Source organism: Protopterus annectens, chromosome 3.part1, assembly GCF_019279795.1.
Source record: "Protopterus annectens isolate FY-2018-M chromosome 3.part1, PAN1.0, whole genome shotgun sequence".
Lineage (NCBI taxonomy): Eukaryota > Metazoa > Chordata > Ceratodontiformes > Protopteridae > Protopterus > Protopterus annectens.
This window is the reverse complement of record NC_056732.1, coordinates 1,832,717,301-1,832,733,935: the sequence shown is the minus strand read 5'-3', so window position 1 is coordinate 1,832,733,935 and position 16,635 is coordinate 1,832,717,301. Positions and strand designations below refer to the sequence as shown.

The following is a 16,635-nucleotide window of genomic DNA, read 5'->3' as shown; positions in this document are numbered from 1 at the left end:
GTAGGGGTTCTTTTCTGACTGCAGTCAACTGTTGCACTTGCTTGACATTAGAGAGAGGATTTTATAACAACATATGGGGCATTGCTCCTAACATCTTCCTCTCACCAGACTCTGCTGATTTGCAGTATACAATTCAGGGCAGGGTCAGAGATGGCCTGTAGTCCAGGCACAAGTCGCATCATCGTATCCAATACAGATTTCAGGAACAGGGCTTGACCAAACAGAGCTCCCATAATGAGTTTTAAAAAGATCCATATAAATCAATGCTGCACTCTGGTAAATTAATATAGATAAAAATGTTTATATCTGTATATAATATTGTATTTGTATGATGAATTCTCCTAAAACTGCCTTTTCCTTGGGGACATTCCCATCTAACAAATATAATAAATGTGAACAGAAGAACATAAATTATCTAAACATATGAGAACTGATTTGGTACTGGGTAAAATGACAGTTGTTGAATGTAATAAGTCATAGACTTTATCAGTACATGTTTTGTTTTGAAACCTTTCTTTGCAGAAAATAAAAAAATAGTTTAAACATTTTTTTTCAGATTCCAGAAACATTTGAAGATGTTGCTGTGGACTTCTCGATGGAAGAATGGAATATGCTGACCAAAGAAGACAAACTGCTATACCGGGAGGTGATGGCACAGAACTTTGATCACATGGTATCTGTAGGTAAGAATAGTGGTCCTAGGGATACACAGGGCGGTGATGGCACAGAAAGTTGAGCAAGTGGTGTCAGTAGATAAGGATAATATTCCCAGAGATAAAGAGGAACATAAAGGTGTGAGCATATGGAATTGGTAATCCCAGGAATACCCTGTGGGGGTGATGGTACAGAACTATGAAGACAGGGCAGCAGAAGCTAAGGAAGGGTGGTCCCAGGGATACACTGATTGGGGGGAGGTGATGGTACAGAACTATGAACACATGGCATCAGTAGGTGAATGATACCTTTGCAGGGATATACTGGGGAGGGGGAGATGGTACAGAACTAGTTATACAAGAAATCAGTAGGTGAATGAGACCTTTACAGGAATACACTGTGGGGGTGACTGCACAGAGCTATGAACACAAGGCATCAGTAGGTAAGGAGGCTGGTCCCAGGCATACACTGGGGAAGGATGATGTTACAAAACTATGAACAAATGGCATCAGTAGTTGAAGGGGACCTTTGCAAGGATGTATTGGGGTGATGGTACAGAACTATGAACACATGGTATCAGTAGGTCTCTGTAAGGAGGATAGTTCTAGAGTTAATTGTTGAGGTGATAGGACTTCACGTGTCAGTAGGGGTGGAGATGGGACTTCACGTGTCAGTAGGGGTGGAGATTTCTCCAGGGCTTCACAGGAATATGGTGGCAAAATATGCAAATTGTGTAACTACTGTAATGCTACTTATAAGAGTTTGGTATATCCTCCATAACAACAGGACTAATTTTGCTAGGATTAGGTGCTGTCAACAGATCAAAGTGTCTCTGGCTGCTGAGAACTCTGTTTTCCTACCATGCCTTTCCATATTTTCTACAACAGCTCTGGACAGTATAGCCATAGTGGAAAGAAAGAAGGTGGGGGGCTAATTGAGGGTATATTACAGAGGACTGACCTATGACCTGGGTCTCTGTCATTATAATTGGATAACTTTCAGATGTGATAAGAGGACATCCATCCACTGACACAATAAGGCAGTGTCTCTAGGAAAATGTCCTGGGGATCCATTCCTTTGGGAACATTTCTGGAGTACCAAAGCCCCAAGTTCAGATCTGGACCTGAACATATCATCAGGCTTGCAGTGTCTTGCAACATTATTGAGAAAAGACCAGCTAGTTGCTCCCTAGATATCCTCTGTGGATGCCCACAGAAAGATGGTCATAGAAATTGCTACTGCTGTAGTGGAATAGGCCATAAGTCCTTTGTGATGAGTCTTACCCTGCTGAATGTGACACAAGTGTGTATAGCTAAACAGCCAGCTGTACAGGGAGAGTTTGACAGCCTTCTGAGCTAATCTGTCTTTATAAGACATATTGATACAAGACATGTATTGATAAGGCAGAGGAGATACTATCAGTTTTTGTTTAACTCTTTAGTTATGTCAGTACAGACACCAACATGCTGTCAATATGCATGTACTGGAGTAGGTAATCTAGTTCATCAGTACAAGTTGGGAAGAAAACAGGTAGATTGGTAATCTGATGACACATGGTTTGTGTGTGTGTGTGTGAAAGCTAGGCTCTTTTACTTTGAAAGAACATATAAGTGGTTTATCTGAAAACATGAACTTAGATTGTCCTGGTTGATGTCACCATTACCAGAAAGTATGTCTTCCAGGAGAGGCATTTTAGTCCAACTAAAAAGCATGTCTGAGTAGACGTTTGGGTAAATTTCTTCAGTGTGTAAATACAAGTCGTGAGTTGGAAGTGGATCTGTGTTAGAGGTCTAAGGAGAAATGTACCCTTTTTAAAATGGCCTTGAGTTATACCAAAGAATCAAGCCCTGAATAGTGATTGGCACTAAATGGACTTTGATAGAAATGTAACTGGCAGAAACATGGACAAAAGGGCAGGAAGGGAGTTCACTTGTGTGTATACTTTGTGAACAGAAGGCTTTTGTGAAGAGCATAAGCTTTATATTACTTGTGTGTAAAAAGTGGAGTTACTGGCAGTTAATGGAATCAGAGGTGCCAATCCACAAGTCTGACTAAGTGAATGTCTGTGTGAGGTTTGCTGAAGGGATGTGCTAGAAAGATTTTTCTGGGGCCCAGATGTCAAGGCTTCCTCAGAAAGAAAGTGTGAAGTAGAGAAAATCATGTGTGCTATGTCCAGTAAATGGACTATAAGGAGGACATTGGCCATTTGGAGAGTGTCTGTTTGAGTAAACCATCGAGGAAAACTGTAAAAGAGTTTAGGGGACCATTTGTGAACCAGGACATCCCTGGGTTAGTCTCCCACATGAGGTAGAAGAGGTGAATTTGATGCATTTTGCATTGGTTGGCAGGCAACTGGTTTATGCTGAAGCTTGTACTGTAAACCGAATGCTCTGGGAGTCACAGTTTGGTTGTGAAACCACCCATGGAGCTTTAGTTGACAACAACTATATTTGTTTGCAAGGACGTAGGCCTATTCAGATGATTTGATTAACCTCAATGAAGTTGTGGGAGTGCATGGCCTGTTAGACTGCCATTGTGGCATTTCACCCAATGCTTGTTGAAACCACAGAACTATCATGTTGTCAGAGTATATGGCAGTCATTCTCTGAAGAAGACAGTCCTGAAAGGCAGATCAAGTACAGAGGACCATCTGCATTTTCAGGGCATTGATGAGGAAAGTGGACTTCAGAGATGACTACGCTACCTTGGCCATCTGCTCATTCTAGTTCCTTTCCCTAGGGCAGATACATCCATGCAGACCAAGTCCTGGAAAGTTGATGGGTGGAAGGGCTTTCCACAAGTGTAATTGTCTGTAATACACCACCACTTTGTGCAGGGTTTGGAAATTTTGATTTTATGGGAGATGAGGATCTGACCACTGGGGCCAGTGCACTTGAGCCACTTATTCATTGCAGGACTCTCCTGTGGGTGCTGGAGTGGGAAACCAGCAGTATGACCACTGCCATGAAGCATGATATCTTCATTAACACCCACAGGGAGACAGAATTCAGTTCTAGAATCTTACTGCAACCTGAAAGGCTGGGCCCACTCTTGTTTGGCATCTACTTTTCCGAAGTACAAGCAAACGAGTTAGTGAAAGTTTGAGTGCTGAAATGGGTGCATAGTAAGCACGACAATTCCTCAGAAAGAAAGTGTGAAGTAGAGAAAAGCATGTGTGCTATGTCCAGTAAATGGACTATAAGGAGGACATTGGCCATTTGGAGAGTGTCATTTTGAGTAAACCATCGAGGAAAACTGTAAAAGAGTTTAGGGGACAATTTGTGAACCAGGGCATCCCTGGGTTAGTCTCCTACATGAGGTAGAAGAGGAGAATTTGATGCATTTTGCATTGGTTGGCAGGCAACTGGTTTATGCTGAAGCTTGTACTATAAACCAAATGCTCTGGGAGTCACAGGTTGGTTGTGAAACCACCCATGGAGCTTTAGTTGACAACATCTATATTTGTTTGCAAGGACATAGGCCTGTTCAGAGGATTTGATTGACCTCAATGAAGTTGTGGGACTGCATGGCCTGTTAGACTGACATTGTGGTATTCGTGGTGAGAGTCACCCAATGCTTGTTGAAACCACAGAACTATCATGTTGTCAGAGTATATGGCAGTCATTCTCTGAAGAAGACAGTCTTGAAAGGCAGATCAAGTACAGAGGACCATCTGCATTTTCAGGGCATTGATGAGGAAAGTGGACTTCAGAGATGACTACGCTACCTTGGCCATCTGCTCTTTCTAGTTCCTTTCCCTAGGGCAGATACGTCCATGCAGACCAAGTCCTGGAAAGTTGATGGGTGGAAGGGCTTTCCACAAGTGTAATTGTCTGTAATACACCGCCACTTTGTGCAGGGTTTGGAAATTTTGATTTTATGAGATATGAGGATCTGACCACTGGGGCCAGTGCACTTGAGCCACTTATTCATTGCAGGACTCTCCTGTGGGTGCTGGAGTAGGAAACCAGCAGTATGATATCGTCATTAACACCCACAGGGAGACAGAATTCAGTTCTAGAATCTTACTGCAACCTGAAAGGCTGGATATCCTGCCCTGTATATGATTAGTAAGCCAAAGGATAGTACCTGAGAGGATCTCATCTGGAACGTCACATGATTCAGTTATTCTCAGGTTCATAGCTTCATAGGTTCTTACTAAGTGTATAGCCAAGGAGACCATCGAGAATCTCCGCTATGTCATCCAGTTCTGGTGGGAAACTAACAATTTCCCACATTAAGCAGATTTTCCTCCACATGTCTTGGGTGAAAATGTGCTTTCACCCATCCAGTCATCCAGACAGTTTTAAAAGTTCTAGGGAAGTACTTTGATATGCAAGGTCAGCATGTTCTAGAACTGGGACTAGATTGGATTAAGTACCTGTAGTGCCATCATGTGCTGCTGTTGTGGCACAGTGGTCTCTGCAGCAGGTGTTTGCTTTGCCACCGGTTCTTTTCAGGTGCAGGAGTTGAGGGAATGCTGGATCATGCATAACATGGATGGCTTGCTTATTGTTTATTCACTCATTCTTTGTTGACTGGGGTAAATTACTGATCCATCTGGACTGTTTTCAGGCCAAGCCTGGGAGAGTAGAAAGATCAGATAAAACAAAAAGTTTATAAAAGACTATAGTAAATAAAAGAAACTAAGGTAGGAGATCAATCAAGTTAAACAAAATTATACATTAAGCTTAGGTACCACTGATAAAAACATCTAATAGTAAATGTCGTACAGCCTTAGTAACACTGATGATAAAGACATATTTAAAGCATTTTGGATTTGCAGTATGTACAGAAAGTGTATTTACAAAAGGGGCGGGGGGCATTAGTGAGAAGCAGAAGTTCCATTCCCCTTCGAGATCACCCTCTAGAATTATATATGACACTGAGTAGAGGGAGGGACATTGATTAATCACTGTCTTTAAGGGTACTGATTTTGTTCTTGAAGAAAAGTGAGGACTGTCGAGTTGGCTTAGGTGCTTAGCAAGGTACATGCTAAAGAGGGCATTAATATTCAGTGATAGGCCTAATAATAATAAAGAGGGAATTATAACTTTTTTTTTGGACCTTTAAGAGCTATGACAAAGGATAATTTGCAGAAGGCGAAAGGATTTTCTCGCTACCACAGATGTGTTAGTTATAGGAGAGTCTGCTGACAACCAGTGTCCCAAGGCCCAAAGGAATGGAATAGTTTAAACAGAGGTCATTAGAAAGAAATTAGAGCCTGGACTGATAACAGCAGGGTGGAGTTGTTCATCTAGGTACAGAAACATCTTGTCTGTTTGCTGTCTGTACTGGTTACTGCTAATGCAGACATGCATATGATGAATGCTCTGAGGACTGAAGTGAAATCTAATGGAAGCATCTGAAACTGGTAATGACTGGATACTACCTGGAAGCAGATGTACCTCCTTGACTCCTTGGTAACTTTTATGTGTTGGTAGGCATCTTGGAGGACTAAGGATCATACTGTTTCTTTGTTTTAAGCCGAGAAGAATTGATTACACCATTAACATTTAAAATTATTTGCTTTGGGATATAGGTGTTTAGGCCATAATATATAGTGCTGGCCAGAGGTTCTTTATCTGTTGGAGTACCAAAAGAAATCGAGAAGAGAGTATCCTAATACTTTCTGATTTGTTAGGATCACTTGGGTGGCTCTTCTTTTGACGTGGTAGGATGCAAGGCTAGGTTTATGCGGGTGAGAGGAAATTGTATACCCTCTGGATATGGTTGTTGTTATTAACCTGTCCTTGTAATGGTTGTTGAAACTGACCAGGAGTTTGAGACTCAAAGACTCAAAAGAGCATGAGGGCTACATGAGGACAAGCACTTGGCCAAAAGGGCCACAGCACCCCTCCAAAAAAAAAAAAAAGTATTCTGTACTACTAGGAGTGTAGAGTAATAGTTTCCCTCACCCAGAACGATGTTGGTTTGAAGGCTGATTGAGGCCCAAGAGTCATGAGTATGATGAGATCCCTGACTCTGACTTATGGAGGTGAAGACGGACCCTGGCTGCTTGCAGAGCAGAACAATCCAACAGAGCCTCATGACCACTGCTGTCCACTTTGTGATAGACTGCAGCCTCCTGGACAGCATCAGGGCACTTGTTTGTGGGTCTGTGTCCCCCTGGGAATTATCCTGGTTACTGGTCTTTCTCCCAGCTGTCTCCTGCTCACCCTTAGTATATGTGCTACACTGAAAGAACATGTAGAGTTCACTCCTTTGGGTCCCCAGAAAGATACGCTGAAGGTAGAATTCTATACCTGCAGCTGTCTGGGTTTTACATGGTTCCCGATTGAAACGTCGGCACTCAAAATGCTGAAAAGCAAAAAAAAAAAAAATTTAAATCAAGAGAAGAGCGAATCTTGACATCACTCTTCTCCTTAAAACTTCTTTTTGCAGGGGGAGGCAACCCCACCTGCACCTCCACACCTCCTTCCCAAACTTATATATACCAACTCTGATATCACCATACCTAGGAGAAAAGGGAATATTCCGAGAAGTGGCATCTTGGAATTAGTTTATATGTAAGCCCGTTCTTTTAGCCATTCAGTCTCCGCATTTCAGGACTCTCTGTACCAGGTCCCAACATTTCAATTGGTTATTTTCCATGCTTCTCCACATTTTCTAGATGATCATAAAATTATTTACCAAAGATACGTGGTTCACAAAAGGGTGCATCTAGAAACATCACAGTCATATCCTTGGTGAAATTAATTTCAGCCATGTGTGCTGGGTATTGCAGATCCTGCTTTTGTGTTAGCTGCCTGCGTGGTATTTATAAGGAATGTGTATTGAGACAGTGTTTGTATTAGTGGTGGTCAAGGCTTGGGATAGAAGCTTTTCCCTTAATGGCGCATCTGTCAACTCACAAATATATGGCACATTTCTTAGGTAAGATTTCCTTAAATGCAGAAAGTGCATTACATAGGTTAGTGCTCAAGTGGGTAAAATGTCTGAAACTGGAATGCACTTCCTGAATTTATCCATCTTATGGGACTGTTTATCTTGTGAAAGGACAGATGGGTTTTGGGAAGTGTAAGCCTTCTTTGGGGCACTGCAAAAATCATAGCATCAGGGTTTTAGGGGACATTACTGGAATGTTGTGTATTCTGTGGGAGGCCAGAAGATATGGTCAGCCTATTTGGGGGTATGGGCCATTGTTACACTTTTTTCCCCAAAGAGATCTGATTTATCCTCTGAAAGGCTAGAAACTGTGGTTGGCATTTTGGGGACAGGAACAACTAAAGCAGGGTTTTCCCAGGCAGTTCTGGTAGCCTGTTAAAAGAAGTACAGCAGTGGGGAAAACTACCTAGGGAGATTACTGGGTAGATATGCAGGCCTTTTGGTGCTCCCATTGTAGGGAGGGCACTATGTTAGTGGGTCAGTGTCCCTCTAGCGCAGCATTTCAAGGTACTTCCTTAAATAATGTTGAGAAACAGGTGTTATAACTGTCGAATTTTATTTTTGTGGGATCCAACTTAGTGGTAATTTGGGGGAAACTGTGCTAACAAACCAGCAATGGAGCCTTAAACATAAGGACCAAAGAAGGAGTGGCTAGACAAGAGTGGAGAGGTGCATCTAGGGATGTGTTCATCATTGTCAGTGTGACAAAAGGAGTTCCTGCCAGCACAGCTAGCTGGAATTTTGTAAATAAGCGCATGTCATTTGTGAATATCAGACTAATTTGTATAAGATGCTGGTGTTACAATGCATTAGAACTGTATATCGTATAAGATGCTGGTATTACAAATGCTTTAGGACTGTATGTCATGTGTATATCAAATTGCTTGGTGCAGATGTTTGTGTTGAAAGGGTATTTGTAAAGGGTTGTGTTTGAAATGTAACCACAGTGTGCCTACTTCAGAAAACAGAAATGTACATGCACTATTGTAACTGTTTGTTTAGATGTATCTGTTTTAACAGAGGAGACTGAAGGGTTAACCTCAGTCCAGCAAACGTTAGAAAAATATCTGTTATAGGATAGGCCATAAAGATGCTCTCTCACTTTCAAAGGAGCCAGAGACATAGAGTCTGTACTAGGAAGCTTTCTGTATTGCCTTTGGGGTGAACTAATTACTACTTTGAAAGCATGAAGGAATGCAATTGTTTTATGACTTCCAGCACCTGCCAAAGATCTGAGCAAAAGCCCTTATATGTGTATTTTTACAGGTAGGTGCTAAATACTGCCAGCTTCAGAAATTAGGGTTTTGCCTGGGAACTAGAAGTCAGATGCCTCGAAATGATGTAATTCTGCAAGCTATCGTAGCAGTGATGGTTTAGACATTATTTTGTGAAGTCTGTTAGTGAGACAGAGCATTCTGTATTGTGTCTTGGACCTGATAACAAGAAGAACCATTCATTACATCATCTGCCGTGCTCTATTAGTAAGTTACTAGAGTATAGTAATTCTCATAGATACAGTCAGTAATATAGTAAATCTTAGTTTAGATATAATGTTTCTTTATTTGTTTGAGACTGTCCTCCAATGTTTAAATATTTCCTGTGATTTTGAACTCTGATGTTACTGTGAATATATACTTAGTATTTTCTTGTTCTCTTATTATTAAATATATTTAAATCCTTCATTGTGGCTGATCTTTCTATAGATATTTAAGTACTTGTATATTTATTTGGTGACACTGTATGGGCCACTCCTAAAAGCTTTGCTCTTGGTCAAACTACCACAGGTGTGTGTGTGTGTGTGTGTGTGTGTGTGTGTGTGTGTGTGTGTGTGTAAATCAAACCTCAATGAGTGTGTATGTCAGCTACTTGGGTAGGGACATGAAGCACTGCTTGGACAGAGAGGGTGCTGGAGGTCTTGGCTTGGTCACTCAGCTGAGATCTCAAATCTATAGTTGTGCCAGTGGGGAGTCTTATTGGGGATCTGGGGAAAGAATGAGAAACCAACCCCAGACTGACTGTGGTCTCTTCTGCTCTTAGGGGAAATGTGCACTTGATAGAAAGAGCTGCATCTGGAAATACTGTGTGTGTACTTATCCTCCCAGTGAACATCCCCCCACAGATACCAGTGGTGAGGATTGAGGCTCCTTGATTACTGGCCCACAGGTGGGATATCCACATCATAGTCAGAATGGATGAATGTAAGAATATACCCTTCATCCTCAGGATGAGTGATTCTGGAATGCCCTTCTTCACTCCGGGCTTGGAATGTATCTAGGGAAGTGCTCTTCCTCACTGTCAGAAGAGATGGATATAGGAATATACCCTTCATCATCCTGAGGATGAGTGATTCTAGAATGCCCTCCAAGAAAAGGAAACCAGTCTGGTGGACTCCTGCCATAAACAAGCTATACAATAGAAGGAGGAAACTAGTACAGAAAAGAGTAAAATCCCAAGAAGGGAAGACATCTCTGATCAGTATCAGCAAGAAACTACGATCCCTCATAAAATCATCCAAGGCGAGCTTTGAAAGAAAAATTGCCAAGGACTCCAAAGATAACCACAAGGCATTCTTTAGCTATGTCAAGAATCTAAGTGGCAATGCTCAGATCTGCTCGGAGTTGGTGCAGAATGGCACAAAATACACTGAACCAACCAATATCGCCAACATCCTGGTAGACAGGTTAATTTCAAACTTCACCCCCCTTTCACCCCCAAAAGGGCCCATAACCATACCAGAAGAATGTAGAGTCCTGGAAATCACAGACACTCAGGTTAAAACAGCCCTCTCCAAAGCCAAAAACACAACATCAATGGGACCAGACGGTGTCCCAGGCTGCGTCCTACACAAACTCAAAGATGAACTAACCCCTCACCTAAACACACTGTTCAAACTCAGCCTCTCCACAGGCCATGTACCCATAGAGTGGTGCACAGCAATGGTTATTCTGCTCCACAAAGGTGGAGCCACAAAAGACCCCGGGAACTATCGCCCAATAAGCCTGACTAGCTTGTACTGCAAGGCTATGGAGCGCATCATCATGGAACTCATTAACAGGGACATTGGGAACCTACAAACACTGGAACCTACCCAGTTCGGATTTAAGGGCAGATCATGCCTCCTAAACCTGGTGGACTTCTTTGAGACAAGTTACCAAGTCTATAGATGAGGGAAAGGTGGTACACACAGCCTAGCTAGACCTCGCTAAGGCCTTCAACACCATTCTGGTATTATAGACAAGTTCACCAGCCTGAACATAAACCCCTACATCACAAGATGGGTTGCCAACTGGCTCATGGACAGAACCCACATAGTGAGAGCTGCGGGAGCTAGGTCTGACTAAACCGGTTACAAGTGGCGTTTCATAGGGCTCAGTCCTAGGACACCTCCTGTTCCGCATATACTCGAGGTACAGGCAAGCACAGGAGGACTATGGCTGACCAAGTTTGCAGATGACTGCAAACTAGGGGCTATAATTGACTCTTCGGCTGACACAGATATCCTTCAAAAGGGTCTCACTTAGACTGATACCTGGTGTCAAAATCATGGCCTCAAGATAAATGCCAAAAAGTGCATAGTCATCCCCTTTGGGAAAAACAAAGTACCCACAAACTACCACATAGGTGGTAGTCCCCTAAATACAGAAGACTTAATAAGGGATCTGGGGACCCAAGTAGATAGTAATCTCACCTTTGATAATCACATTGCCAAAGTGGTTAGAAAATCCTTCTATGTGGCCCACCTAATCACAAAAGGGTTTGCATCCAGATCAAGAGATCATTGTGCCCCTCTACTCATTACTCATCAGACCCATCATAGAGTACAACGCCCCATTGGGATGTACCTTACAAGACACCTGCAACAGCTGGAAAGACCACAGAAGTACCTCGCCAAGAGGATCACTGGCCTCAAATAGATGCCCTATGCAGCTCAACTGAAGAAACTCCAGCTGTACTCGGTTGCATACTGCCTACTCAGTGGTGATCTCTGCCTGACATACAAAGCCATGTCCAACCCAGAATTGATGGACATGCTCCACCTAAAGAAAACCTTATCCCTTCGAGTCACACGCTCTAGGGATCTAAACCTCACCACAACAATAAATAGGACGTGCTGGAGGGATAGAGTCCTGTCCCAGAGACTTCCCATGCTTTGGAACAAGATTCCAATCTACATTAGGCAGAGCTCCTTACTAACACTCTTCAAAAGAAACCTTGACGAGTGGATGGGAAACAGAAAGTTTACCCCAGGGATCACTTCAGTGGCTCTGCTGGACAGAAGCACAGGGAACTAATCTAAGGGGGGGGGTGGAAGCCAACACATTCTGGCTAGGCTTATAAATGCCTTCGGGCAGATAGGTTCATAGGTAGGTACTAGGCTATCACTGTGTGCACGGAATGTATCTAGGGAAGTGCTCTTCCTCACTCCCTTCTGTTGGCAATGCAGTGAGGAAACATATTGAAGAGCAAAGTGGCCTGTGTTGGAGATTCACAGCTAGATCAGTACTCAGCAAGGTCTAGAAGAAGGAAGTAGGGCTGGAATATAAAACTGAGTGACTCCACAGGGAGTGAACAGACCAGCAGCATGGTGTCAGGGTTATCAGACTCCGAGATCTTTACTGTTCCATGCCAGATGTGTATTTGCAAGTACTTATTGTTCTTGTTGGGGGTGCTGTGCACCAGCTGGGGTCCCACTGTAAGTCTGAACTGGCTTAGTGTACTTGGCAGAATTGTGAGAATTTAAGATTGATATGGGGCAATATAGACCAAGTTTGAAATCTCTGCATCTCTTCTCTGATATATAGCAGGGTTTGAGGGTGCAAAAGGGCTGGAGCCCCTCCCCCCACAGAAACACTTTTTATATGTAACAAGTTTTACACCTTACAGTTTTCTTAATTCAACTGCCATTAAATCTATGGAGTTTCAGGACTTGATTACAGAGTGTCTAATGTCTAGTAGGACACACACTACTCACATGGGTGTCTGACATTCTAGTTATTAAGGGGTTTGATATACACACCTCATTTCAAGCTTCCAAGCTGATTTGGACTGAGTGAGTAGCCGAATGCTGATATAAAGCTGAACCTTTGAAACAGCTCTACAATGCCATTGACTAAATTGGTCGTTGATTGATTGACATGGTTTCTTTTTAAAGCTGGAACTAACAGGTGTGACATATGAGAGTTATTTAGTTTTGTTTAGAGTTTTAGAACCATAACTGCTTCACATGTACTTAAGCCGGTTTTGCATGCATCCACATCAGCTTAGCCGTAGTCATTTAATCTTACAACCCACATTTACATTAGCTGGTCAGCTGCATACTTTGTTGCAAGAACCCCCACACACACACACACACACACACACACACACACACACACACACACACACACACACACACACACACACACACACTAAGCTGCACGGTGTAGTCAGAGGGGTAGTCTTGCTATCTGTAGCTTTATTTCTTTATTCCATTGCCTGGGTTCGTTAAACGAGGCTTTTATGCAATGGATTTGTAGGAAGTTGGGCTGTTTCCAGTTAACTTTCCCAAGTATTACTATTGCTTGAGTTTGCTAAAAACTAACTTTTTATACTTCTGTGGTAAGGCATTACTGTGTATGCCAGACTGCTTTGCCCAATTAGTTTTCTCCTTTGCCCACTGTTGTAAAACTGTAAGGTGGTGGTGTGAATGAACTGCCATGCCCATTACTGCTTTGGACTGTTTGTGTTGTCTCTGCTGCCTTGGGTTGTTTTGTGGGAACTTGTGTTCTTGTTCAGTTGTGGTAGAGTTCCTTCTTAGCTGTGTCTCAGTTGATTTTAGGGGAAGCATTAATTAAATGAACGTAGTATTTTTGTATGAAATGCATTTTTATTCGCCACGTTCTGCATTTGATACCCAATCCATTTTTGGACATAGCATGTCAAGTATGCTTAACTTTGGACTGACACTGGAATTGGCCCATTAAGGTTAGGGCTTTACCAATGTCCATAAGTTCTTAGGTGTTTAATAGGCTAACAATTACTAGGGCGTTATTAAGCCTAGCTATGCATCCCAAATCTCTGACAAGTTCTGAAACCCTTGATAAATGCACGCAGGGGCTTGGGAGTTGAAACATTTCAAACAGAGACCTGGGAGAGGAACCATTTACAGGCTGCCTTATCCATTAGTGACACAGTTTCCAAACCAGGGATGCATTTCTTGTTCTACATCCAGTTGTCCAATTACACTTGAGTTAGGTTAGGGAGGAACTCTGCTTCACATGGATTGAGAGCTTATTCCAGAAAAAGGAGATATATATATATATATATATATATATATATATATATATATATATATATATATATATATATATATATATATATATATCACAGGCAAGGGTTAAGTCTTTAGAATGGGTAATTCTGATGCTATTTGTTTTGTGGATATGCAGGAGGTCCATCAGACTGAGTCTGACAATGCCTTGTATACCAGGCATAGATCTCCCCTTAACTGCCTGTAGGAGACAGAACACAGGGACAGGGCTATGAGGCAGTCTGCATAGGGTAAGTTACTTCTGGCCCTGTGAAGCACCTCTGTGGACATTCCACTTGTTGGATGAGCCTAGTTAGGTATATACCAAAAGGGGCACTGTAGTCCGTGACGGGTCTGAATAGCATGGAACAATGAACTCCTTGGACCTAGATGCCCTACATTTGTTTATAAATTGCATGCACGTCATAGAATGATGAAGGATAGATTACTGTCTGTGTGTTCCCAAGTCCCTGATCAACTCTTTGGGGTGTGTTGTTAATATGATGGTTACCAGGGGATAGATGACTTCATGAAGGATACTGTTATGCATTTTTTGGTGTTTAGTTTTAGTCCGTGGCTCTGACACGAGTTTTGTCTGTCAACCCTTCCTGGAGAACATTAGTGTTGGTGAGAGATTCAGTGACTGCTCCTAATGTGCAATCATCTACAAATTGTCAGCCAGAGGCCCTTGACATTGGCTTTGATTTTAGAGAAGTAAATAACAAAAAGGAGCAGCTCCAGTACTGATCCTTGAGGACCTCTGCTTGTGACTGGCCTCTATGGAGAGGTGGACTTTACAATTTTAACTTCCTGGGTCCTGTCTGTGAGCTAGCGGGCGATCCACTGAGTGACATAAGGATGTATGCCTAACCTCTTTGAGTTTGTCAGCAATGTCAAAGTGGATTATTGTGTCAAATGCCTTGGCCAGGTCAAGGTAATCAGAGTGAACCATTTTGCCATCATCCATTGCTTTGGAGACCTCAAAAAAATCCACAAGGCTGAGTAGGCATGAACTACCCATGGTGAAACCAAATTGGGTTGGATCCAGTGTTTGGTGGTTTCCTGTGTCATTATTGATCATTTCCATTCTAATTCTTTCCATGGTTTTGCATATGAAGCCAGTGAGACTTAAGGGTCTGTAGAATCCAGGATCTGTAGATGGCCCACCTTTGTGCAAAGGGATGACTGTTGCTGTTCTCCATTCATGTGGCAAGAAACCTGTTTGGAGGCTACAGTTAAAAAGTAATTCCAGAAGGCCTAATAGGTCATGTTCCTGGGATATTGTCTGGGCCCATTCATGCAGTGTTCTTGGCCTTAGAGCATTGAGGACTGATTGTGGGGGAGTTATATTTGATACTATTTTCTGAGAAGAGGTTAGGAAGAGAGAGGGGGGTAAAATTAGAGTTGCATTTGTTGTCCAGTAGGTTTTTTTTTTTTTTTTTTTTTTTGCATCTTCTGCCTATGTATTGGTGGCTCCATTAACAATGAGCTCTACACACAGCTGTGTATTGCCTTTGAGGTTGCAGACATAGCTAAATAATGCCTTGTCATTGTCCTTGGCCTGGGAGGCCAAATTTACCTCAAAATTGGCTTTGGTATACTTTATTTGTTCTGCTTGTTTAGTTTGAGAATGCTTTTGTCCTGCTGGGTGCTACACCTCCTAATTTTTGCCATAATTTTCTTTCTTCTGTTAGACAGCTTTTTGATGATGTGATTCACTGTTCACATGGTTTATGGAGGCTTTACATTTTGTCAGGTTATAGTAGGACGTTAGCCTTAGAGTAGTTCCTGAACATTCTAGGGTTATTTGGGGTTCTGAGCTTCATTTTTACTTCAAAAGAGACAGTTGTGGTCTGACTTTACCAGAGATGATGTTACTCTAGGGAGCGTGCAGCCCTGTCCCATATTAGTGAGGATGAGATCCTGTACATTTGTGCCCCTGGTCAGCTTATTGACAGTCTGGTCCAGGCAGTTTGTGTTTACAAAATGCAGGAGTCTCTGTGCCTGCACATTTGGTGTCATATATGATTCCCAGTTAATATTGTGGTAATTAAAGTTGCCCATGGATATGGTATTGGGTGGGAAATAAATAGTGTGGGAAGAAATAGCCAGGGAATTGTTATGGTTAGGCTTGTATAGGCCCTAGGGCCGATAGCCTAGTACCAACCTATGAACCTATGGTGAGTGTTTCAAATAAGATTAAATACATGTTGTGTGTTTCCTGTGTCATAGAGTGGACCTATAGCTTGCAAGAAAATGGTATGGGATTTTGTCTGTGGTGATTTTAACATGGGGAAGCTCAAGTGCATTTTCCTGTGCGACCATCCTGGAGGTAAATTTATTTTTGATGTAAATTGAGGCACCTCCACCTTTTAGTCCCTGTTAGTATAGTAGCTGATCTAAGTGCGTGGAAGGCATTATAGCATTGCACTGCTGGTGTGCTGTCCATGGGTTTAAATCATGTCTCCGTGACTGCACAGATATTAACATTATCTAGAGTGAGGAGTCCTTGTAGGGAGTGGAGTTTCTTGTTTAGACTCCTAGCATTGAGCAGTAACACATTTAGGTTTTCTTGGTTTTGATTTGCGATGTTGGAAGTACTTTCACTTTGGTGTTGCCTAAAAAAGGCACTATGGGGGAGGACAGTATTTTAGCAAATATTCAAAAGCCTAGAGAGGAGAGGTGAAGACCATCCCTGGCAATGGTCTTCTTCCATGCTGACAAATATTGCACCCCCTTAGAATGACATAGGAAACTAAGCCAGTTATTAAAGTCAATCATCT

General features: G+C 42.3%; 1 protein-coding gene across 1 annotated transcript in view; it reads left to right on the top strand.

Annotated features, from left to right (window-relative positions):
- The window catches only part of LOC122797896 (putative protein ZNF720), a 61,312-nt gene that overhangs the window by 28,698 nt on the left and 15,979 nt on the right, over positions 1–16,635 (top strand). Inside the window, exon 2 of the mRNA XM_044066415.1 lies at positions 557–683. Within this exon, the coding sequence (XP_043922350.1) occupies positions 557–683 (127 nt within the window). The remainder of the gene's footprint in view (positions 1–556; positions 684–16,635) is intronic.